The sequence below is a fragment of the Gracilinanus agilis genome, chromosome 2 (assembly GCF_016433145.1).
Source record: "Gracilinanus agilis isolate LMUSP501 chromosome 2, AgileGrace, whole genome shotgun sequence".
In the NCBI taxonomy this organism is placed as follows: domain Eukaryota; kingdom Metazoa; phylum Chordata; class Mammalia; order Didelphimorphia; family Didelphidae; genus Gracilinanus; species Gracilinanus agilis.
Genome location: NC_058131.1, coordinates 551,727,046 through 551,750,501, shown reverse-complemented (window position 1 = coordinate 551,750,501; position 23,456 = coordinate 551,727,046). Strand labels below are relative to the sequence as shown.

Below are 23,456 nucleotides of genomic sequence, written 5' to 3'. Positions count from 1 at the left end.
CCTATGGCATGGGTGCCAAAGATGGCACACAGAGCGCTCTCTGTGGGCACATAGCCACCCCTCCACCCTCAGTTTGTTACTAGAAAGGCAGAGGGACTAGGGATGGAGCTGTTCCTCTCACCCCCTCCACCATGCCTGATGACATTTTTCACATCCCACACCCCTCTGCCCAACAGCCCAATGGAAGCACACAGGAGGTAAGGTGGGTGGCTCACAGGTGGCAGAGCTGGAGGGGAGCAGAACCCTGGGACCACTCCCCTCTCCCTCTCTACCCTGAGAACATTCCTCACATTCCCTACCTCTTTGTCCAGCAGCCCAGTGGGAGCATTTTCTCCCTCCCCTGTGTGGGGTAAAAGGGAGGCATGTCACATGGTCTCTGGCACTTGGTCAGGGTGGGAAGTGGGGGAGGGGAGAGCCCAGTACTCCATCTCTAAAAGGTTCACCATCACTGTCTTATACCGTTCTCTCAGATAAGATCAAGATGGATACATAATCTAGAAAGAAAAGGAAATATCACAAACAAATTAGAATGGAGAACATATCACTTTTCAGATTTATGGATAGGAGAGGAATTTATGAGTAAGCAAGAGATAAAGAGTATTATGAATGTAAAATGGATAATTTTGAATACATTAAATTGAAAGGTTTCTGTACAAATGAAACAAATGTTGCCAAGATTAGAAAGAAGGCAAAAAATTGGAGGGAAAATTTCATAGACAGTCTCCTGGATACAGATCTCATGTCTAAAATATATAGAGAATTTTGTCAAATTTATAGGAATAAAAGCCATCCCACAATTAATAATTGGGCAAAAGATATGAGCAGATATTTTTCAGATAAAGAAATCAAAGCTTTATAGAGGTACATTTTTTAAAAAATGCTCTAAATCACTACTGATTAGGGAAATGAAAACTAAAACAATTCTGAGGAGGTATCATCTTTCACCCATCAGATTTACTAAAATGATAAATGTTGGAGGGAATGTGAAAAAAAAGGGGACACTAATACACTGTTGGTGGAACTGTGAACTGATCAAACCTTTTTGGAGAGCAATTTGAAATTATGCCCAGAGAGCTATAAAACTCTATATACCCCTAGACCCAGATTGCTGGGTCTATTTCCCAAAGAGATCAGGAAAAAGGAAAAGACCTATGTGCTCCAAAATATTTATAGCAGCTCTCTTTGTGGAGGCAAAGACCTGGAAATCAAAGGGATGTTCATCAATTGGAAAATGGATAAACATATTGTGGTATATAATTGTGATGAAATACTACTGTGGCATAGGAAATGATGAGTAGATTAACTGAAAAAAAAACTTGGGAAGAACTACATGAGACAATGAAGAGTGAAATGAATAAAACCAAGAGAATGATATATATGGCTACAGATTTAATATTTGAAGAATAACTTGTGAATGTTCACTTCCAGAGAATGAACTGAGATGTGGAAACAAAAAAGACATGATCTATATATACATATTTGTTTGCTGAATGATGAATGATGCCTTCTATGATTTGGGGAGGTAAGGGAGGGGCTGAGATAACTAAAAATAAATTATAATAAAATATTATTTTTTTATTTAAAAAGAAAAGTTAACTGGATATTTGTCCATCTTTTTGTACCTGGCTACTAGACTCCATTGGGTACCCTTCATCTCCTACCTCAGTGATGGTGAACCTATGGCACACATGTCAAAGATGGCACATAGAGCTCTCTCTGTGGGCATCCCTGCAGTTGCCTGCCAGAATTCATGACTAGAAAGCCAGAAGGACTAGGGCAGAGCTGTTCCTCTCCCCTTCTCCATGTACCTGAGGACTTTTTTCACTTTACCTGCCCTTTCCCTCTGCCCAACTTCCTCCCTCCCCTGTCTGTGTAGGCCAAAGTGGGTGGTAGGGTTGGGGGAGATAGAGGGGTTGGGGGGGACCCAGCACTCCATCTCTAAAAGGTTCACCATCACTGCCCTATCTCTTCTATGTTTCTTTTTCAGCTTTTTAAAGACCTTAGATATAGATTATGAACTCTTTGAGGGAAGTAACTATTTTTTGTTTGAATTATATCCTCCTTCAGTGCTTAGCATATTGCCTAACTCCAAAGCAGATGTTTAATAAATGTTTATTCATTGACTGATTAGGAGAATGGATTAAAGAATTGTGGTACATGAAAATAATGGGATGTTATTGTAGTTTTTTATTTTTTATTTTTAAAAATTTTTTTTAAACCCTTAACTTCTGTGCATTGACTTATAGGTGGAAGATTGGTAAGGGTAGGCAATGGGGGTCAAGTGACTTGCCCAGGGTCACACAGCTGGGAAGTGTCTGAGGCCGAATTTGAACCTAGGACCTCCTGTCTCTAGGTCTGGCTCTCAATCCACTGAGCCATCCAGCTGCCCCCTTATTGTAGTGTTTTTAAAAAAGCATCTCCCCCTGCCAAAAAAACTTGATAACATTAAAAAAAATGGAAAAACAGAAAAACTTATGTGAATCTGTGCAAGGCGAGGTAAACGAGACAAGAAAGTAATACACACAGTTTTTGCAAAGGGGTGAATACAAGGAACAATAACTATAAAACAATAGAATGAATGTTGTTAAAGTACAAGAAGCATGCTTGACCTCAAAGAAGAGATATGAAAAGTTATCCCCTTCCTCTCCTTTGCAGAGGTGAGGGGGTAGGGAAAGGGTAGTATTATTAGAGTGGGAGTTCTTGAACATAAAGAACAGATCTTTCCAATGTGGTGATCAATTTACTGAATTTTTTTATCTTCCTCTTTTAAAAAATTGTTATAATGGATAGTGTTTTTGGTGGGGGGAACACAGTGGGAAATCTAGGCAATGTAAAAACAATTACATTAAATTTTTAAAAAGAAAGCAAGAAAATCAAAATAACTCTGAGGTACCACCTCACACCTAGCAGATTAGCTAACATCACAGCAAAGGAAAGTGGTGAATGTTGGAGGGGATGTGGCAAAATTGGGACATTAATGCATTGTTGGTGGAGTTGTGAATTGATCCAACCATTCTGGATGGCAATTTGGAAGTATACCCAAAGGGCTTTAAAAGACTATCTGCCTTTTGATCCAGCCATAGCACTGCTTGGTTTATTCTCCAAAGAGATAATAAGGAAAAAGACATGTACAAAAAGATTTATAGCCATGCTCTTTGTGGTGGCAAAAAATTGGAAAACAAGGGAATGCCCTTCGATTGGGGAATGGTTGAACAAATTGTGGTATCTGTTGGTGATAGAATACTATTGTGCTCAAAGGAATAAAGAACTGGAGGAATTCCATGTGAACTGGAAAGACCTCCAGGAATGGATGCAGAGTGAAAGGAGCAGAACCAGGAGAACATTGTACACAGAGACTGATACGCTGTGGTAAAATCTAATGTAATGGACTTCTCTACTAGCAGGATCCAGAGCAAGGCTGAGGGACTTATGAGAAAGAAAACTAGCCACACAGAGGAAGAACTGTGGGAGTAGAAACACAGAAGAAAAACAACTGCTTGAACACATGGGCTGATGGGAATATTGTTGAGGATGTAGACACTAAATAATAACTCTAGTCCAACTATCAATAATATGGAATTAGGTCTTGATCAATGATACATGTAAAACCCAGTGGAATTGTGCATTGGCTAGAGGGGGGAGGTTTTGAGGAGAGGGAAAGAACATGAAACATGCAACTATGGGAAAATATTCAAAATTTAAATTAAAAAAAAAAAACAAGTCCCCTTCAACCCCACACACTATATATATATATATATATTCGAAAATACATTAGTAGATTTTATGTTAAAATCTGGACTCAGACACTTCCTAGCTATATGACCCTGGGCAAATCACTTAACCCCCATCACCTCACGGTTACTGCTCTTCTGCCTTAGAACTAATATGCAGTATTGATTCTAAGATAAAAGGTAAGGGTTTAAAAAAATACATTAGTAAGATGGCAAAAGATGCAAATGGTCTATGCTGGATCTCTTGTGGAAAGTACAGGCTCACTAACATAATGTTGGTGGAGTTGTGAATTGATCCAAATATTCTGGAAAACAATTTGGAATTATGCTAAGAAAGTGATAAAATGTTCATATCTTTTAATCCAGAGATCCTACTCTACTATCCATCTACCTCCAAGGAGATTGAAAAACAGGGGGAAAACATAACAAAATATTGATAGCAACCCTTTCTGCAGAAGCAAAAACAAACCCTCAAAACATAGATGCCCACAAACTGTAGCACAAGTATACTGTGCCATAGTAAAAATGAATATGAAAAATATAGTGAGGCATGGGAAAACACATGAAGTAATACTAAATGAAGTAAGCAAAACCAGGAATGTAATACGTACAATAACAACAGTGTAAAACAGGAAGAACAACCAAAAAGGAACCTGTTAATGATCAAGCCTGGCCCCAAAGAGATAAGAGAATGGACTTCCCTCACTTTGCAGAGGAGGGTGATGAAAAGATACAGAACAATGATCAAGTGGGATATCTGTAAGCACTTAGCATAGTGCCTGGCATATAGTAGGCACTGTACAAGTCTGGGCAGAAATGAATTTCATATTCAGAGTGTAACTGAGCCAATCTTTTATATTTACAGAAGGTTAAAGTAATATTCAACATCCATTAAAATAGCATTTGGTCCAAAGAAGAGTGTGCCATTACTCTGGCCTTCTGGTGAAAAAAACCAATAACTTGTTACCAACTATTTCAACTTTTTTTTTTTATACATGTGATTGCTAAAACTTTAAGGCTCTGTTTACAAGTCAAATGTGATGTATCTTTTAAATATCTGTCATACACAAATGTTTTGTTTTTTCACTGTTTTAAAAAAAGGAGCAAAATTTGTATGCCCTTTGCATTTTTTATGAGTTAATAAAAATATATGACACGTCTTTTGCTTTTAAAAAATGGCCATCATCATCATCATCATCATCATCATCATCATTTTGGGGTGTGTTGGTTAGTTTGTTGAATTTTTTTTCTTTCTGTAATGGGGTTGGGGTTCTGGCATACATGCAGAGTTTCTCAGGTGGTTCTGCTTCAGAAAGAGATGAACTGTAGAGCGTGTGTATGTCGTGTGTGTGTGTGTGTGTGTGTGTGTGTGTGTGTGTGTGTGTGTGTGTGTGTGTGTGTGTCTTCTGTAACTAGTCCTGCTCAGCTAAGCCCATGTTAAACAGAAGGCTGTTGGGCTATAAGAAAATTCAGAAAAATCTATTATCTTCAGCTACGGCCTCTTTGCCTCATTTGCTTTTGAGAGAATCTCAAAATTCCCTCAAAGAAGAGAAGATTCTTTCTCTTCCTGCATCTGGTGAAGGGAGTGGATGGAGTCTCTGACATTGGGAGTTCAGGAGAAAAAGCAACAGGAATCCAGGAGTCAGAGCTCTGTCCGAGTTTCCCAGCCAAGGTCAGTAATGATACCTGAGTGACTAAGGAATGATTGTTAGGAGTGGCCTTTGGGCCTGTAGCTCAACAGAAGAATTCATTCCTCAGGTACGCCATAGCTGGACATGAACTTGGTAGGTTAGGTATGTAGTAATATGCAGTAGAAGTTATGTAGTAATTGAGCTAAGCTTCAAGCCATTCCCCTAGAGACCAAAGAAGTGTAGGAGAGAGTGTTCCTCAGAGTTGTTCTTGCTATATTTTTTTTTAAACCCGTAACTTCTGTGTATTGGCTCCTTGGTAGAAGAGTGGTAAGGGTGGGCAATGGGGGTCAAGTGACTTGCCCAGGGTCACACAGCTGGGAAGTGTCTAAGGCCAGATTTGAACCTAGTCTTGCTGTATTTTTTAAGTGCTATATTTTTCCAATGTAAATGTTACCTAAGATTGAGGAGTTAAATGGCCCTGAGGAGAGAGTCACTGGGAAATACAGCATACTCAAAAGCAGAAACATTATCTTGCCAACAAAGATCCCAATAGTTAATTTTATTTTTCTAGTAACAATAAATGGCTGTGAGAGTCAGACTATAAGGAAAGCTGAGACCCGAAGAATTGATGCTTTTGAATTGAGGTGTTGGTGAAGATTTTTCAAGTGTCCCTTGGACAGTGAGGAGGTCGAATCAGTCAATACTTAAAGAAATTAATTCAGATTATTTGCTGGAAGGTCAAATATTGAAGCTGAGGCTTAAATACTTTGGCCATATAATGAGAAGGCAAATCTCATTGGGAAAGCCCTAGGTATTGAGAATGATGGAAAGCAAAGGAAAAATGGAAGAGGATAAGATGGATAGATAGTGTCATAGGAACTATGGATAGATAGGAAGCAAGTTTGGACAGACTTCAAGAGCTAAATAGTGAAGCAAATTAGACCATGCTTTGGTCTGTATGATTACAAAGAGTCAGACATGACTAAAGCACAAGATGACCAGGGCCACAGACTGGCAATAGAAAAAAAGATACCCCCAATCCCCTCAGGGTATCCTGGAACTCTGGTAGGAAAATTGTAAAGGATTGAGATTAGGACAGCAAGGGGTTAATTGTGGGACTCGAGTGTACCACATTGACTCAGTTCTGGAGGTAGCTATGTAAATGGAATTAGCTCATCCTCATTCATTCTTTAGACTTTAGCCACCAGGAATAATGTGAGTAATAGCCACCCAATTTAGAATTAAGTGGGGAGGGGGAGGTCTGTGACCCGCATGTGATAGTAAGTGACAAGTCAAAAACACAGTGTTGAGGCTGCCATTTGTCCACGTGAAAATGGAGGTGGACGAAGGAAGTGACGGAAGCTGCTGTCTTTTAAATATGATGGTAACTTCCTGTGGGGAGCTTTTGGTGCTTTGAACTTGGTGATGAGGCATCTCTGGTGAGATCACAGACTTTGAATTTTAATTTAATTTAATTTAATTTAATTTAATTCCCATTTCCCCCACTTACATAGCTCAGTTCCCTTTTCTGTTCAATTATGGGCCTAGTCCAAATTCTGTCTTGCCAAAAATTTTATTCAATTGTGGAAATTGGGAGAAAAACTTATTGCACTTATTGAACTTAGCCTTTCATGGCTGGGAAGCTGGATCACCCATACCTGCTATTTAGAAACCCTTAACCAAGGATTCAGGTTATGCTGAAAAGAAATACAATCAAATCTGAACACTGATGTAAGGAGTTTTCTCATAATTGTACATTTCAAGCAACCTAGATGTCTTATTTGAAAACTGACCCCATACTGATCAGTCAGTTATTATTTCTATGTTCCTTTAATTGTATACAGACACTTGAGAGAAGTGGAACACCTCATTTCCTAAATTCAGGGAATTGTACTTGTTCACTCTCCCCCTCCCAATTTGGGAAGTCCCTAGTCTTTCATCCAATTAGAAATCAAATTACCTAGTGTTCTACTGTTTCCTTGTAATTAATTGGTCTTTTTTTTTTTTTTATTATTGCTTTTAAGTGTAAAAGTCTATTTCTCCAGTGTATTCGGAGAATTTTGGGGTCAATCCCTAAATTGAGGAAGGGGCTTGGCTCTAAAATATCAGGCAATTGGTAAGTGTTGTTTAATAAATTGATGTGCTCAGAAGATCAAACTTTTGTTTCCTTAGTCATTACATCTTTTGCTCATTATATCCTGAGAAGAGATGTAGCCCACCTAGCTTTGAGAGAGGGGGGCCAAAGCATATATGTTACATTTCTTTTTTACTAATTGTTATAATGGATGGCTCTCTGGGGAAAGGAGGGAGATATTGGGAAATTTAAAGTGATATAAAGATGAAAGATATCAATACAATTAAATATACACATATTAGTTTGTCCCCTGAGAAAAGATAAGAAAATCCATCTTCTTCCTTATGTTAGCAAAGTGGAGGATATAGAATGTTGCATATGCTGATATACCTATTGGTTTTACTGAAGTGTTTGTTTTTTTCTTTTAATCTTTGGTAAAAGGAAAACATCTTCACTGGCTAGGAGGGTAAAGGGGAGATCTATTTGGAAATATGACATAAAAACAAAAGGCATCAATAAAACAAACATGATCCTGACCTCTCTCGTGTTGGCACTGTTACCCAAGAGTACTAAAGCAATTGATTTACTAAAGCCCTTACCTCTTTTCTGCCTTAGAACCAATACATGGTATTTCAAGATGGAAGGTAAGGGCTAAAAATATTATTTTCCCTCAATTACTTGTAAAAACAATTTTAAAAAATTAATTTGAGTTTGAAATTCTCTCCTTCCTTCCTCCCTCTCTCCCCACTTCCTGAGATGGTAAGTAATGATAGAGATTTTTACATGTGCAATCATGTAAAACATTTTCTGATAGTAGTAATTTTGTGGAAGAGATCACAAACAAACAAAAAGAAAGTGTGAAATATAGTATGTTTTGTTCTTCATTCAGACTCTATCAGTTCTTTCTCTGAAGGCAGATGGCATTTTTTACCATGAGTCTCTGGGATTGTCTTAGATCACAGTATTGCTGAGAATAACAGCCATTCACAGCTATTCATCAAAAAATATTAGTTACTATGTCCAGTGTTCTTTGGTTCTGCTCACTTCACTTTGAATCAGTTCAAGTAAGTCCAGATTTTTTGAAAATCCTCCTCCTCCTCATTTCTCATGTCACAATAGTATTCCATTACAACCATATACCATTCACCATTGTTCAGCTATTCCCCAACTGATGGAAAACCCCTCAATATCCAATTCTTTGCTACCACAAAAAAGACCTGCAATAAACATTTTTTTTTACAAATAGCCCTCCCTCCCTTTTTAAAAATCTCTTTGGGATACAGATCTAATTGTGGTATTGCTGGATGAAAGGGTATACAGTTTTAGAGCTCTTTGGGCACAGTTCTAAATTGTTCTCTCTTGCTATAACTCATATTCCCCACCTCCTATTTTTCTTATTTTCTCAAATGGTAGTAGAAATAACACTAGATTTTAAGTCAGAAGGCCTCAATTTTAATTTTGACACTGCCATTTACTGTATAACTTTTGGTCCTTTTCTAAGTGTTCATTAAATGACAGGGATTTAGAATTGGAAGGTGACTAGAGATCAGATAGTCTAAACTATCTGATCTCTAGTCACCTTCCAATTCTAAATCCTGTTCTATCTCACAATTTTTTTTTCTTATTTTCAGATTACAACTCCACAAACAGTGCATTAGTGTCCCAATTTTCCTGTAACTCCTCTAACATTTATCATTTTCCTTTTCTGTCAGATTGGCCAATCTAATGTGTGAAGTGGTACCTTGTTTTAATTGCATTTCTCTAATCAAGAGTGATTTAGAGTACTTTTTCATGACTACAGATGACTTTGATTTCTCAATTTGAAAACTACCTATTCATATTCTTTGATAATTTATTAATTGGAGAATGACATATTTTTATAAATTTGACTTAGTTGTCTGTATATTTGAGAAATGAGACCATTATTAGATACTTGCTGTCAAAATTTTTTCCCAGGTTTCTGCCTTCCTTCTAATCTCGGTTGGTTTTATTTATACAACTTTTTAATATAATCAAAATTATCCATTTTACATCTATAATGCTCTCATTTGGTCATAAATTCTTTCCTTATCCATAGGTCTGACAGGTAAATTATTCCATGCTCCCCTAGTTTGATTATAATATCATCCTTTATATCTAAATCATGTTCCCATATTGACCTTATCTTGGTATCCAGTGTGAGATGTTAAGTCTCTCCCTAGTATCTGCTATACCATTTTCTAATTTTCCCAACAGTTTTTGTCAAACAGTGAATTCTTCTGCCAAAAGTTTGGATTGTTTGGCTTATCAAACACTAAATTATTCTGGTCATCTATTACTAGATATTTCATACCTCATCTATTTCACTGGCCTACCATTCTTTTCCTAGCCAGGACCAGATTGTTTTGATGACTACTTTGGAATACAATTTGAGATCTGTGGTCATTCCTTTCAAGAACTCCCATGAAATGGGAGTAGTTAAGTTGCTTAGTGGATTGAGGGTCAAGCCTAGAGAAGGGAGGTCTTGGGTTCAAATCTGACCTCAGACACTTCCTAGCTGTGTGACACCAGGCAAGTCACTTAAACCCCATTGTCTAGCCCTTACTGTCCATCTGCCTTGGAACCAATACAACAGTATTGATTCTAAGACAGAACTAAGGTTTAAAAAAAAAAAACTCCCATAAAATAAAGGGGCAGCTTTGGAAGTAATTATGGTCATGATTTATTTATGGTATTGTTATATTTTAACTTTTGACTTGATGGTCTATAAAGTTATGGGTTTAAAAATAATTATAGTTAAGAGTTTAGGTACTATCTAAAACAAGTTTAACTACAATGCAAATATGTGTCTCAATGTATTTTAAATAACAAGAATGCCCTAAGAAGATCTCTCCTCCCAGTCTCCCAGCCCTCAAGCATTTCTGTCTTTCCTGGTTTCCCCCTTCAATATCCTCCCTCACCCCAACCTTACCCAGTTGCAAAATAAACAAATAAATGAGTAAAAATAACAAGGAAAGATACTGAAACATAAAACACATTTCTTGCCCCTTACAGCTGTCCCAAAGTGGAATGGACTGCTTTGGAAAGTAGTGAGTTTCTACTCAGTAGAGATTTTCAGGTACCAGCTGGATAACTCTTTACATTTTTTAGATAACTTTTCAAATATGTGATATAGAGGATGCCACGGGAACATATAACCTTTAAAGTCCCCTTTCAACCTGGAGACTCTAGGATTATTTATCCTAATATAACATAATCCCCAATATATAGGATGACTAGACTCCCGACTTTCTTGGCCATGGTAGGAGAGGTCCACGACTGTGACTCTCATGCTGGACTAAAAGGTCGATTGTAGGAATGTGAAAACACTCACAGCATTCTAGTTTCCCAGAACTGACTGTGCTTCAAGGTGGGGAATCCCTAGACAATGAAATAATGCATAGTCATACTGCTCTTGAGGCAGTATCTGATGCTTCTCCTCCCATAATTCCCCAGAATGGATATGATAAGCACAAAGTAACTAGCACAGTTTGTTACAAGAGTTAAGATCATTTATTTCCTTTGTAGCTCTGGGACTCAGTACATGGATGGCTTTTCTTCACCCTTTGGGTTGGTGATCTTCTCTAGGTTGCTGCTGATAATGTGATAGAGCTCAGCCTGGATAGATGAGTCAAAGTGGTAGTGCTCAGGGATCTGAAGCTCCCTCCCTGACCTCTTTTCAACTCCCCCTTCCCTTGCCATGCTTTCCTTTTAGATCATCCTTATTTATATCTTTCCAGTCTTTACCCTCACTCACATAGAAAGAACGGAGGTCCAGCACTATAGTCCGAAGTTCCCCATAGGCTGCCTCATCTCGTTCATGTACCAAGGCCCGATAATCCATCTGGGAATAGAAAAGGTAAAATTGGGTCATATCTCCGGGAGGACATGAGTTGTGCCTTGTTTCCTCAGAGGGGAATAGACAAGTTGAAGGAATGCTTTGTTTCAGTCAAAGGAAACAGATTTTTACAGAATCAGGTAGAATGGCTAGGATCCAGGAATCCTTACACCCCTGTGGGAGTGTATTTATTTTGCTTTGATCTTCCTCACATAGGGAAAATCCTTAATAAGACCTTCCCAGGGAGATCAGAGCAGCTCTTTTTCCAGCACCCCTTTGCCACCCATTCCCAGGATCACATGTTTCAGCCAAAAGCTGGAGGGACTTTCCATGATGTTTAGAGGTTGGTGGGAAGGTCCACTCACCACGTGAGTCTCCTTTGAGGCCTTGGCCACAGCATCTCCACGTTCAGAGAAGTATCTTATAGGAATAGAAAGAGTTGACTATAGAGATGGGAGCTCCCAAGGAAACACATTGCTCTAGGGCAGTGATGGTGAGCCTTTTAGAGACCAAGTGCCCAAACTGCACTCTCATGCCACATGTGAGTCATTCTCCCCCTTCCCTTACCCCCAGATAGTGAAGGGAGTAAGTGCTCCCATTGGGCTGTGGGGTATAGGGGTAAGTCATGTGAGAAATGTCCTCAGTCTGCATAGAGAGGGGGGTGGGGAACGGCCCCCTCCTGCATGGGTGCTATAGGTTCATCAAACAACTCTAGGGTGTCTCCCCAAAGCCTCATCCCTTTACAGGAGATTGACAACTTCTGAATTCTAGAGATCCGTCCACTTCCCACATCTATCCTCAGGTCAACCTTACTTGGCAATAGTTGTCTGAAAGCTTTCCACTTTGGTTTTCACTGCTGTCACTCGTTCTAGAACCTTTTCCTAAGAAGATAAACAGAAGTGCAAGATTGAAATAGAAAAACCTCCTCCTACCATCCTAGGTCACTGTTATTTCTCTTTCCCCTTTCTTTTTGTTCCCAGGCATGATCCCATCTCCTCCCCTACCTCAAACATTTCTGTACCATAATAATCCTTATTTCCTCATTTTCCCTTTCCTCACCTGGATGGCCACCCCAAAATCATTGCCATCTTCAATCTTGGGGATCAGGTGCTGGATCCAGGTGATCACCTATGTCAGAGGAAGTTTCTATGATTGCCTGATTCAGTCTTTATATGCTTCCATGAAGAAGGCACAATACTCTATATTACTACATACAGAAAGAAAAGCAAGGAATAATTCCTGCCCCACAAGGAATTTACCATCTGTAGATCTACCATCCAGAAAGTCTTGGTGAGAAAGGGGTTTAAAGGACTCAAGCTTCAGGGAAAAAAAAATTAATGAGAGAGTCCCAAGTCTCAGAAACTGGTCTCTCTGAGGAAAAGAGAAGTTTCTCTTACCAGAATACACTTCTCTTTGAGGGTCCGAACCTCTGGCTTAACTTGAGCAAGCAGTGCCAGGACTTTCTCATTCCCAGGGAGGAAGCCACACTTGGGGACTAAAGGAGAAATGAAGTGTCAGTCATAGGATTTAGGCACCTTTCTAGCCATCTCTCAATCAACTGCTTCCTTCCCAGTGCTTTCCCTCCTTACCCTCTTTCTTCTCTTGTTTGTCTGTCTCCATCTGATGAAATTAAAAGCAAGGAGAGGAGGGGGGTAGAATTTAGAAATCTGAGGGAGGCTGGGGAAGAAATAGCATCTCTGTGGAGTTTGCAATTTTGCTCTATCAGGCCTTACCTCATCATCCTTGGGGGGAGGATCTGGAATAGGGATGTCCAGTGGTGCTCGAAGGGAGGTCAGATCAACTACATTGAAGGAGTCATCCTGCCCAAAAGTATTAGGTTCTTGTTTGGCTTTTTCCCTCTTAAGCCTACACAAAGTCTCAAAGACACAGTCTTCCTACTAAACCAAACTGATATATATCTTCTTGCCCTTTAATTAATGTTTCCAAGATTCAAACTCCACCCTTTCCTTTGACCTTGAACTCACAGAAAAGCACAGAAAAGCCAGAGCCCCATAAAGGAAGTGAGCTCCAGATTTTGAATGTAAATTGAGCATATGAAAGATTGGTAGGAGCAGAAGCAAGAGAACAAGCCACCACTTACCTTCAAAAGCTGATTCAGTTGTATGATTTTCTGTGGTAGGAAGGTTGAAAGGAACTCCTCAGCCTAAAGCAGAGAAAGAATGTGATCACAGGAGGAAGTTAAGAGTGTCAAAGGATAGGGGCTAAAGGGTTGGTTCAAAAAACTGTAGATACAGAAATCTTTAGAGGTAGAAAAGACTTGAGAGATCCAATCTAATGTTTTAAAAGATGGAAATTGAAGCCCAGAGAAATTAGGAGCTTGCTCAAGGCCACACAGATCTGGTTCCCAAATCAGTACATTTTCTACTACTGGAGGAGGCACCAAATCAGATAGGAGGGGAGAGGTTAAGATTGAGGACCCAACCAGAGTCTCAAAATGAGCAATGGATCATAGTAGAGTAGAGGTTGGAATACCAAGGGAAGGTTGGGAATGCATTCTCAGGTCAGAGGTTAAGAGATCATACTGGATCTAAACCAACTCACCTCTTGGAAGAGATTCTGCCGAAACACATCCACCTGTGGAGGGAAAGCAGGGTTTGTGGGGTGGGGTGGGGTTCCTGTAGGAAGTAGGGTGGGGAGGGGTGGAGGATCTGGGGCCTATCTCCCACCATTCCTCTTTAAGTACTTTATCACCCTAGCCAGGCCCTTTCCCAATTTCCACGAAGTTTCTCCCTGACAGGCCCCCTAGCCCCAGGTTTGGCAATGACCCTGGATGGCATGGCCATGGCCAGGACCCTGGAGGCCCCAAGCAGAAGTGAAAGCACTGGAGGGGCTGGCTAGAAAGGCTCCCCGGACTCCCAGCCCAGCGCCCTCGCCCTGGCACAGGTGCACTAGACCCCTCCCCACACCAACCAGCCAGTGGATCAGGCCCCCAGCCTCCTCACCTGCCTGCGGGCCTCCCCGCTCAGCCGCACCCCACAAGCTTTGGCCATGCTGCCCTGAACCAGAAGAAGCACGGAGGTCTCCCAACTCCCTACCTTGGGATTTGGCTTTCACTTTCACTCCCCATTGGCAGCTCCGCCCCGGCCAGCCGGCCAGGGTCGGGCCCCTGATCTCCCCGGAGCCCCCTGCTGGTCCTCCCGAGATATGGCGACCTCGGCGAAGAGAATCCCCCTACTGGAGAGGAGGTAAGGCTCCGGGCCGCTGCAGACATCTGGGAAAGTGCGAGAGGCGGGGGAAGGACCGGAATCTTTCTTACAGTTCCCAGATTACAGTCCCAAACCGAGCCACCTATCTTCTTTTAACCCCGCCCCCCGCCCAAGGCCACGCCTCCTAGAAGGAAAGACCCGCCTTCCTTGTGGCCGCTCCCCCTTCTTTATCTAAACCCCGCCCTAGTCCGGGGATCCTTTCGTTTACCAAGCCCCTCTCCTGAGCCTAATCCCGCCTCCTTGCTGACCACGCCCCCAGGCCACTCAGTACTTCTCCCTCTCCGGAGGCCTCCTTCCCACCTCCTCCCTGCTTAGCTTCGCCTGCTTCCGTCCGACCAGTTGCGGTCCCTCCCCTTTCCCGGGGACTTCCTGTTCCCTTACCCAGAGAGAAAGAGAGGGAGAGAGAGAGAGAGAGCGAGAGGGAGAGAGAGAGAGGCCCGGGAGCCAGGCTGCGGGTGAGATCCAAACGTTGCCGGGGTGTTGGCCGACAGTCCTGCCGCTGCAGCGTGAGCCGGGGAGCCGGAGAGGGGGCGAGCCGGTTGGTTGGGGAAGGAAGGCGTCGCCTCTGGGAGTGTTGGGGAGGGCGGGGGCGGAGGTAAGCTTGGCTCGAGATGATCCTCGGGAGATGGAGGGACTGAGGGAGGTCAGCTTGGGCCAGATGTCTAGTCACGGATGACCGTGACGCGGCCTCGGCCCGAGAGCCCAATTCAGTCGTCCTGAATCCCTACTTTCCTCGGGGTACTCCCGGGTGGCCAAAGCCCTGAGCGGGTAGGCAAGCCAGGGGCTCGGGATGAGAGCCCCTGGCTTGCCTACCCACCTGCCCGCCGCGGCGGCCGTGGGGAATGGAGAAGGGAGATGGAGGGACTGGCCTGGCCCAGCCATTGACAACACGTCCTGAGCCCCAAAAGAGGAGCCTGAGGCTGAGGCTTCTCTCGGTTTCTTGAGATGAGTGAACTAAATCTGCGAAGTTTGGGGGGCACAAAGGAGCACCCCCTCCCACCTGAACCAGCCCTTTGCCGCCCCCCTTTCCCTCAGGATGTCAGGGGAAGGGCTGCTGGAAGAAGAGCTGGTCTTTCTGACTGCCCGTGGAGAGCTAGTGAGCGCCCTGAGGAAGGATCCTGGACAGTCGTTTTCACCAGAGCAGCTGCTTAGACTGCTGGACAATTCCCTGCCCCTTGCCACCCGCTACCAAAAGCTGAATGCCTCCCAACTAGTCCAAAGCAATGCCCAAGGAGGAGAGGTGAGGGAGTATTACCACCCAAAATATGTTCAAAGGAGATGGACTAGGAGGGGACTGACATTTGGAGAGGATTTTTGGGAAATGGGCGGCAACAAAGTCAGGACCTGAAGAAAGAATAGAAAGGATTGAGAAATGAAGTAGGGAGATGGACAACAGGGATGTGAATTTTGGAATTGTAATGTGGGGCGTTCACAGATATTTTGCCAAATTCATATCCTTCCTTTGCAGCCTAGTGAGTACTTGCGAAGCCTGTCCACTGCATTGAATATCCTAGAGAAATATGGCCGAAACCTACTTAGTCCACAGCGACCCAGATACTGGCGTGGGGTCAAGTTCAATAATCCTGTCTTCAGAAGCACTGTGGATGCTGTGCAGGTGAAGTATTAAGGGATCTAGGAGGATGCCACTAGGCCACTGATGGGCAAACTTTTTAAAGAGGGGGCCAAAGGAAAGGAAATGCTAAGGCAACTCTTTCAAAGTTTTGTTTTATCCTATTCAATTGTGTTCGTCAGATTAGGAATAATGTCGGGTGGCTGGGCTGCTTCTGACCCACAAGCTTTAGTTTGCCCATCACTACACTAGGCAATTGGATGCTATGGTAACTGGAACAGGGTTAGAAGTTTTGGGCTAGGCCAGAAGCTAGACCTATGCTAGGGATAGATAGCCTGTTCTGTGAAAAGAGTGAATTAGTTTAATGACAACTTAGTCATGGGAGAATGGGTGAAATGAGAATGTCAAATTACCCTGGGGTCTCTGGAAGAAGTAATGAGGTACAACATACGGATCCTAGTTAGAGGAAAGAGATTAGGAGGGAGAGGTTCTTGGGCAGACAGTGACTTGGGAATTCTTGACAGGGGGGCCGGGAGGTGCTCCGCCTTTATGGATACACAGAAGAGCAGCCAGATGGGCTGAGCTTCCCTGAGGGGCAAGAGGAGCCAGATGGGCATCGTGTGGCTACAGTCACTATGGATGTTTTATTGCTTCGGACTGAGCTCACCCTTCTGCTAGAGGTGAGACACTGATCTTATAAGTAGGACTTGGAAACTCTGATCTCAGGGACTTAACCTAACTTGAAGCCACCCTATAGACACCAAGCTAACTGAATTCCAAAATGGAGCCTGCTTCCTCTCCCCCTTCTTTATTGTATCCTGAGAGATCATCCACTCTGTTCCTTCTTTTTCTCTGTGAGTGGATAGGCATCAGGCTCCTAGGGATAGTATCATTGGAGGTTCTCATTGTGCTCTGTTTATTCTGGCTGCAGAACTCCCACCCTCGGTCAGAGGCACTGGAACAGCTGCTAAAAGAGGGATCTAATGGCGAGGTAAGAAAGAAAGAATTCCTTGGTACCATTAGAGGATATTGGTAAGAGAAGGAAACTAGGGAAATGGGGACTATGTGCTACACTCAATCCTCTAAACATCACCCTTTCCTCTTTAGATGCTGCCCCTCTCGGAATCAGTTTCTCCATTAAGAGAAACCACTTCCAATTCTCTTCCTGCTCCCCAAGCTCAAGGTATTGCTACTTTTTTAAAAGGGGAGAATGTCAAGTGTGTTGTCAAAGTGATAGATATTTGGGAAATATCACTAATACGCAAATGTTATTCTTTTATTGTTTCTCTTTCATTAAAGAGATGAAACGAATTCCTTGAGCCTGGTTATATTGAAGAATGTACAGTGGTTCATAGCTTATGTGAATTTTATGCACATAATCCAGAGGAAACTGTTCTTCAGGTAATGTGTAACTCTTTCTCTCTTGTCCAGGCACCACGTCAGGTTCTTGCTTTCTATGTGGATCTGTTCCAGGCACACTTCATTGCCCAACCTGTGGTCATGCTCTTTGCCCAGCCTGTGACTGCCTTTTCCATCGACACCCATCCCGTGCCCATCACCTCCGACAGCCCCTGCCTGGGAACCACCCAACCTCCAACCTTAGCTCCAGGTAAAAGGTCCCACACCTTTCTTGATTTAAAAGTATAGAAGCTACTTTAAGGGAGGATGAGTTGGGGGCATGCCAAGAAAATTTTAAATGTTTAGGAATGCAGAATTTAACTACCCGTGTATTTAGGATAATTCTGTGTTTTTGTTACAGCTTGTCAAACCTAGCCCTACCACGGCCCTTGCTCACTTCCCCACCTACCTTTGGAGACAGCTCTCTTCCTTCTTGGTCAAGCCCAACTCCCGAGCCACCTAGCACTCGCCCACCTTGGCACTGTGCTGCCTGTGCCATGCTGAACGAGGCCCGAGCAGTGTTGTGTGTAGCCTGTGACCGGCCCCGAGGGTGCAAGGGGGTAGGGCAAGGGCTCGAGAACTCTCGAGCTGGAATAGGGGGTGGGCCACATCGGGGCCGCTGGTCCTGTCAGAGCTGCACCTTTGAGAATGAGCCTGCTACAGTGCTATGTGCCATATGTGAGCGGCCTCGACTTGCCCAGCCCCCCAGTCTTGTGGGGGATGTCAGAGACACTGGTGCCTGCCTGCCTGCTCTGGAGGTAACTCTGCCCCAAATTAGACTGCCCATAGTTCTCCCATATCTTAGTTTCCCTTGATTTCCCCCAATATCTTTTTCCCTCTCTGAACCTCCTTTTTTCCCATGATTTTTTCTTCCTGTCTTCCCATCTAGATCCCTAGATCTCTGCCCTTAACCTTACAGTGGTAATGACTATCTCTATCTACTTTCTCCAGGCTGGTGACTGGCACTGTGTCCACTGTACCTTCCGAAACTCTGGCCCAGGCTGGGTGTGCACCATGTGTAACCGGACCAGTAGCCCAACTCCACCACTTCTTCCTTCCTGGATCCCTAATTCACTAGGAGAGGGAGCCCGAGCCAGTGTCTGCCTCAAGTCTGTGTCCGCACATCGAGTTAGCACCCCTACTGCTCCTCTGCACGCACTCAGGGGAGATACTGAGCAACAGCGCCAGGACAAGATGCGGGAGGATGGGCTCCGATTGGTGTCAATGATCCGAGTAAGCTTTGGTTGGGAGATTAAGTCTCGAGAAAAAGAATCCTGAGTACATGAGATTGAGAATGGGACAGTTTTTAGAATACCCTGTACCAGGCAGAACTCTTTTTTTGATTGGGGTGGGAGGGGTGAAGAATGCCTTCCCTTGTCCTTTTCTTAATGAAGCCACCCCACCACTGGGGGGTGGACATGTCCCCAGGCAGGAGAAGCTGAAGGTGCATGCCCAGAGGAGGTATTTTCAGCACTGCAGTATTCAGGCACTGAGGTACCACTGCAGTGGCTTCGGTCAGAGCTGCCCTACGTGCTGGAAATGGTGGCAGAGATGGCAGGACGGCAGGACCCCAGCTTAGGTGCACTCTCTTGCCAAGAAGCCAAGCAGGCCTGGCTCATTCGCCACGGGAACCTGGATGAGGCTGTAGAGGAGTGTGTTCGAGCCAGACGCAGGAAGGTAGGGCATTTTTTCAGGTTAGGAGGGCAAGAGATTGGGGTTGGGGCATATATTGGTATCTGGGAATATTAATAAAGGGTAGTAGGGTGGGTGGGTGTCTAAGAACAGGTACTTGACTGAATTGGATATATAAAAATTAGGTTGAATATAAAGATTTGAGAGATGTGGGCCTTAGAATTTAGAGCTTCAGCATATGTCTCTGACTTGGTGGCTTTCTTCTTTATTACTACAATTACCAGGTTAGAGAGTTAGAGATCCTGGGCTTTGGGCCAGAGGAGGGGACACTGCAAGCACTCTATCAGCATGGTGGAGATGTGGGGAGAGCCCTCACAGAGCTGCAGCGACACCGCTTAGAACCCTTCCACCAGCGCCTCTGGGAGGCCCCGGAGCCTAACCCTTCCTGGGATGGGCCGGATAAGCAGGTATTTGTTGAGATGACTCCTGGGGAAGCAGGAAAAGCAGTGAAGTTCTAGCCCCAGAAAAGGCCCGAGCAGTTGACGGTATTTTGACACATGTCCTTTTTCTGGATCCTCACATCCCAAACAGAGTCTGATACGAAGGCTGTTGGCAATATATGCTCTACCAAGCTGGGGCCGGGCAGAGCTGGCACTTTCACTGCTTCAGGAGACTCCAAGAAATTATGAGCTAGTGGATGTGGTGGAGGCAGTTCGACATAGTCCTGACCGGGCCTTCTTACGCCGACTACTTGCCCAAGAGTGTGCTGTCTGTGGCTGGGCCCTTCCCCGAAACCGGGTAACCACCTTTTTCCAGTCTAGGCTGAGTGATGATCCCTCTCACTGCCAGCGTGTATACCTTTTCCCATGAAATGAGACCCCTTAAACCCACTTCAGTTGAATCTGACCACTTCTAAAGGATCGTCAAACTATTTTTTTATTCATCATTTCAAAGGAATCTTTGCTATAGTCTCCCATTCCTTCAGATGCAATGAGCCTTCCCAGCCAATGCACCCCGAGCAAGCTATTCCTGTTCCTAACAACTTGGCTTCTTCTCCCCTTCCCTTGTCCTGCTTCCCTATTGACTCTTGGCATGACTCTCCCTCCTGCTCCAGATGCAAGCACTGACATCCTGTGAGTGCACCATCTGTCCAGATTGTTTCCGGCAGCACTTCACCATCGCCCTAAAGGAGAAGCACATCACAGATATGGTGTGCCCAGCCTGTGGACGCCCTGACCTGACTGATGAGACCCAGCTGGTCAGCTACTTCTCTACCTTGGACATCCAGGTACCAAGAGAACCCAAAGTGAACATCATGGAGGGTTCCAGATGATTGGGAACCCTTTCTACCTGCCTCTTCATGTCCTCCTAGTTGCGAGAGAGCCTGGATCCTGATGCCTACGCATTGTTCCATAAGAAACTGACGGAGCGTGTGCTCATGCGTGACCCCAAGTTCTTATGGTGCACTCAGGTGAGATGGCAATGAGATAAGCTAAGGAGCCCAGGAAACCAAGAAAAGACTAGTTGACAGAAAGGATGGGTAAGGGGGTAAGGATATATCATGGTAATAATCTGTCTTCTGTCTCAACCAGTGTTCCTTTGGCTTCATCTATGAGCGAGAGCAGTTAGAAGCCACATGTCCGCAGTGTCACCAGACGTTCTGTATTCGCTGTAAGCGTCAGGTAAAAGGGAATGAATCAGAGTGGAGGTGTAAGTGGATAAGGTGGGAACTGGGATAAAAGAGTGAGGCTGGAACAGTGGGGTAGATTTGAAAGATTCAGGTGGCATGTAGTAAGAATAGGGTCATGGGATAGTTCGGGACTTGAGGTCTCCTGCTAATGTCTTTGGTATTCCTCCTGTAGTGGGAAGAACAGCATCGGGGCCGGAGCTGTGAAGATTTTCAAAGCTGGAAACGTGCCAATGACCCTGAATATCAGGCCCAGGGATTGGCCATGTACCTGCAGGAGAATGGCATTGGTGAGACTCTTTCTCCCTCCCCTCCAAGATGTAGGCCCTTCCTCCATGCACTCACCATTTTCTGTCATTATTTACCCCACAAGTTTCTCACCTATCTTTGCCATTCTAACTCCTGTCAAAGGTCGTGATGGAGAAACTCCTTTCCGTGAGCCAGCTGTACTAGCTTCTACCCCTAATCCTGTTTCTCCCGTAGACTGTCCCAAGTGTAAGTTCTCCTATGCTCTGGCCCGAGGTGGATGCATGCACTTCCACTGTACCCAGTGCCGCCATCAGTTCTGCAGTGGCTGCTACAGTGCCTTCTATGCCAAGAATGTATGTTTGAGGTGGAGGAGGGGGGCAGCAGGTTGGGAGGGGGAATTCGATCAGACTACACTTAAAATAAGTCATTAGGAGGAAGTGATAAGAGTATAAAGAAGAGTGGAGAAGCTGTATGGTCGAGCATCCCTCCCTCTTCCCTAGTGTGTGGCCCTCCCCATTCTTTACTTCAGATTCTCTAGTTCTCTATCACCGATCCATACCTCAGGAAGTGGTCACTGAGAAGCCAGAACCCAATACTCTCCAACTTACTCTTTCCCTTGTTTGGGTTTCCTCCAGAAATGTCCAGATCCCAATTGCCGAGTGAAGAAATCCCTGCATGGCCATCATCCTCGAGACTGTCTCTTCTACCTTCGAGACTGGGATGCTCTCCGTCTACAGAAGTTGCTACAGGTCAGAGGCCTCCAAGGCTAGATAAACAGGCCTTGTCAGGGAAGATTTCAGGATGTTAGAGAGGGTACTGGGGACCTAGTGTAAGTGTGAATGAGTGCTTAGTGAGCCTTGATTTACCCCAATTTCACACTAGCTTCTCAGGGATTCCCTTTATGGAACATTGTGAAGGGCTGGGGATATAGACTAAAGCAAAATGGGTGGGGGGAGGGACGGGTAACTAAAATTCTCATCTGTCTGTCCCTCCTTAGGACAACAGCATTACTTTCAATACAGAACCTCCAGCTGGAACCCGGGCAGTGCCTGGAGGTGAGTGAATTTGTTATCCTGGAATCTGTACCAAGCCCTAGTTATATTAGCCTACTGAGTGGGAAAGCTCCTTCGGAGAAGGGGCAGAGCTGTGGGTGTTGTCACAGTTCCACTATTTATGGGGTGAGGGTAGGAAAGGAAGTAGTCCCATAAAGCTGTCAACTTTAATGGTTCATGAATTCATTCACTAATATTGTCTACTATCCAGTAGGTATTGCCTTAGGCTCTGTAATCACCAAAAAGAAGTATTTCAAACAAAACTCCTGTCCTCTGGGAGTTTTTATTTGAAAAAATAGAATATGTAATTAAATGCAAAATTAGTGTACAAACAAGTCCTGTAGGATAATAGTTCATTCTGCAGAGCTAAAGGGTTGAGATGTAGATGGCAGCATTTCTAGGCCCCACCCTGGAATAGAGTTGATAATTCCAGATAATGATGCTGGCCACATATTCTTGTCACTCACCCTGGGAGCTGCCCTTTCTTTGGAGAGGGTGAATAATATGTCCATTATGTTTTGGGCAGACCCCTTCTTCCTTATAGATCTTCTTGACCCTTTCTTCCTCTCAGGTGGCTGCCGTGTGATGGAACAGAAGGAGGTTCCAGGTGGTCTCAAGGATGAAGCCTGTGGAAAGGAGACCCCAACTGGGTATGCCGGACTCTGCCAGTAAGTACCCATCTGAGCAGATGCTCCTTTGAGGAAGGCACTGGTTCCTCAAAGAATGGGTGCTGAAGTTCACACATTGGGGATGGGGTCTGGGCAGTCAGCACAGGGTCTCATGATCTCTGGACAGTGAGTCCAGGGTAGAAGGAATCCCAAAAGTAGGTTCAATACCATCCCTACTCCTCCCACTCTCAGGGCACACTACAAGGAGTACCTGGTGAGCCTCATCAATGCCCACTCACTGGACCCAGCCATGCTGTATGAGGTGGAGGAGCTAGAGACAGCCACGGAGCGCTACCTGCATGTCCGACCCCAGCCCGCAGCAGGAGAAGAGGCCTCTGCCTATCAGGCTCGACTGCTACAGGTGAAGAAACTGGATGACACCTTTGAGGCTCTTCTTGGCCAAACCTAAGTCTCAAAATACCTTAGACCTCAACTTGCCCCTAACCCACTTTCCTGTTTTCTCCTGCAGAAACTGCTAGAGGAGGTGCCTCTGGGCCAGAACATCACCCGAAGGAAGAAGTAGCTGGGGCTGGGGCCCTCAGGAAGGCCCCCTCGTCCCTCCCAGGGGCTGGAGCCCTCAGGAAGGCCCCCCCACATCCCCCACATTTCCTCCGGACTCCCACAGAAACTCCAGCACCAATAAAGGTGTCTCCGCTCCCAACCTCCTTGGTGGTCCTTCTT

The 23,456-nt window shown here is 44.2% G+C and overlaps 2 protein-coding genes across 2 annotated transcripts; one reads left to right on the top strand and one right to left on the bottom strand.

The window, feature by feature from the left end:
- Positions 1–10,948: 10,948 nt before the first annotated feature.
- Positions 10,949–14,342, bottom strand: PSME2 (proteasome activator subunit 2). The gene is made up of 11 exons (XM_044662257.1): positions 14,256–14,342; positions 13,855–13,887; positions 13,394–13,456; positions 13,026–13,112; positions 12,882–12,912; positions 12,690–12,787; positions 12,352–12,420; positions 12,106–12,173; positions 11,658–11,712; positions 11,212–11,298; positions 10,949–11,072 (listed from the first exon to the last, which is right to left on the bottom strand). Exons 1-11 carry the CDS (start codon positions 14,301–14,303, stop codon positions 10,992–10,994), a joined length of 720 nt encoding a protein of 239 aa, XP_044518192.1. The 5' UTR covers positions 14,304–14,342; the 3' UTR covers positions 10,949–10,991.
- A 597-nt stretch (positions 14,343–14,939) lies between these two features.
- On the top strand, positions 14,940–23,436 carry RNF31 (ring finger protein 31). The gene is made up of 22 exons (XM_044665217.1): positions 14,940–15,057; positions 15,555–15,759; positions 15,988–16,134; positions 16,614–16,769; positions 17,021–17,080; positions 17,197–17,272; positions 17,521–17,698; positions 17,849–18,245; positions 18,439–18,720; positions 18,916–19,164; positions 19,404–19,586; positions 19,711–19,917; positions 20,234–20,407; positions 20,492–20,590; positions 20,712–20,801; positions 20,982–21,096; positions 21,290–21,408; positions 21,691–21,804; positions 22,053–22,110; positions 22,679–22,775; positions 22,968–23,136; positions 23,245–23,436. The coding sequence occupies exons 2-22, from the start codon at positions 15,556–15,558 to the stop codon at positions 23,296–23,298; spliced, it is 3,228 nt and encodes a 1,075-aa protein (XP_044521152.1). The 5' UTR covers positions 14,940–15,057; position 15,555; the 3' UTR covers positions 23,299–23,436.
- Positions 23,437–23,456: the final 20 nt, after the last annotated feature.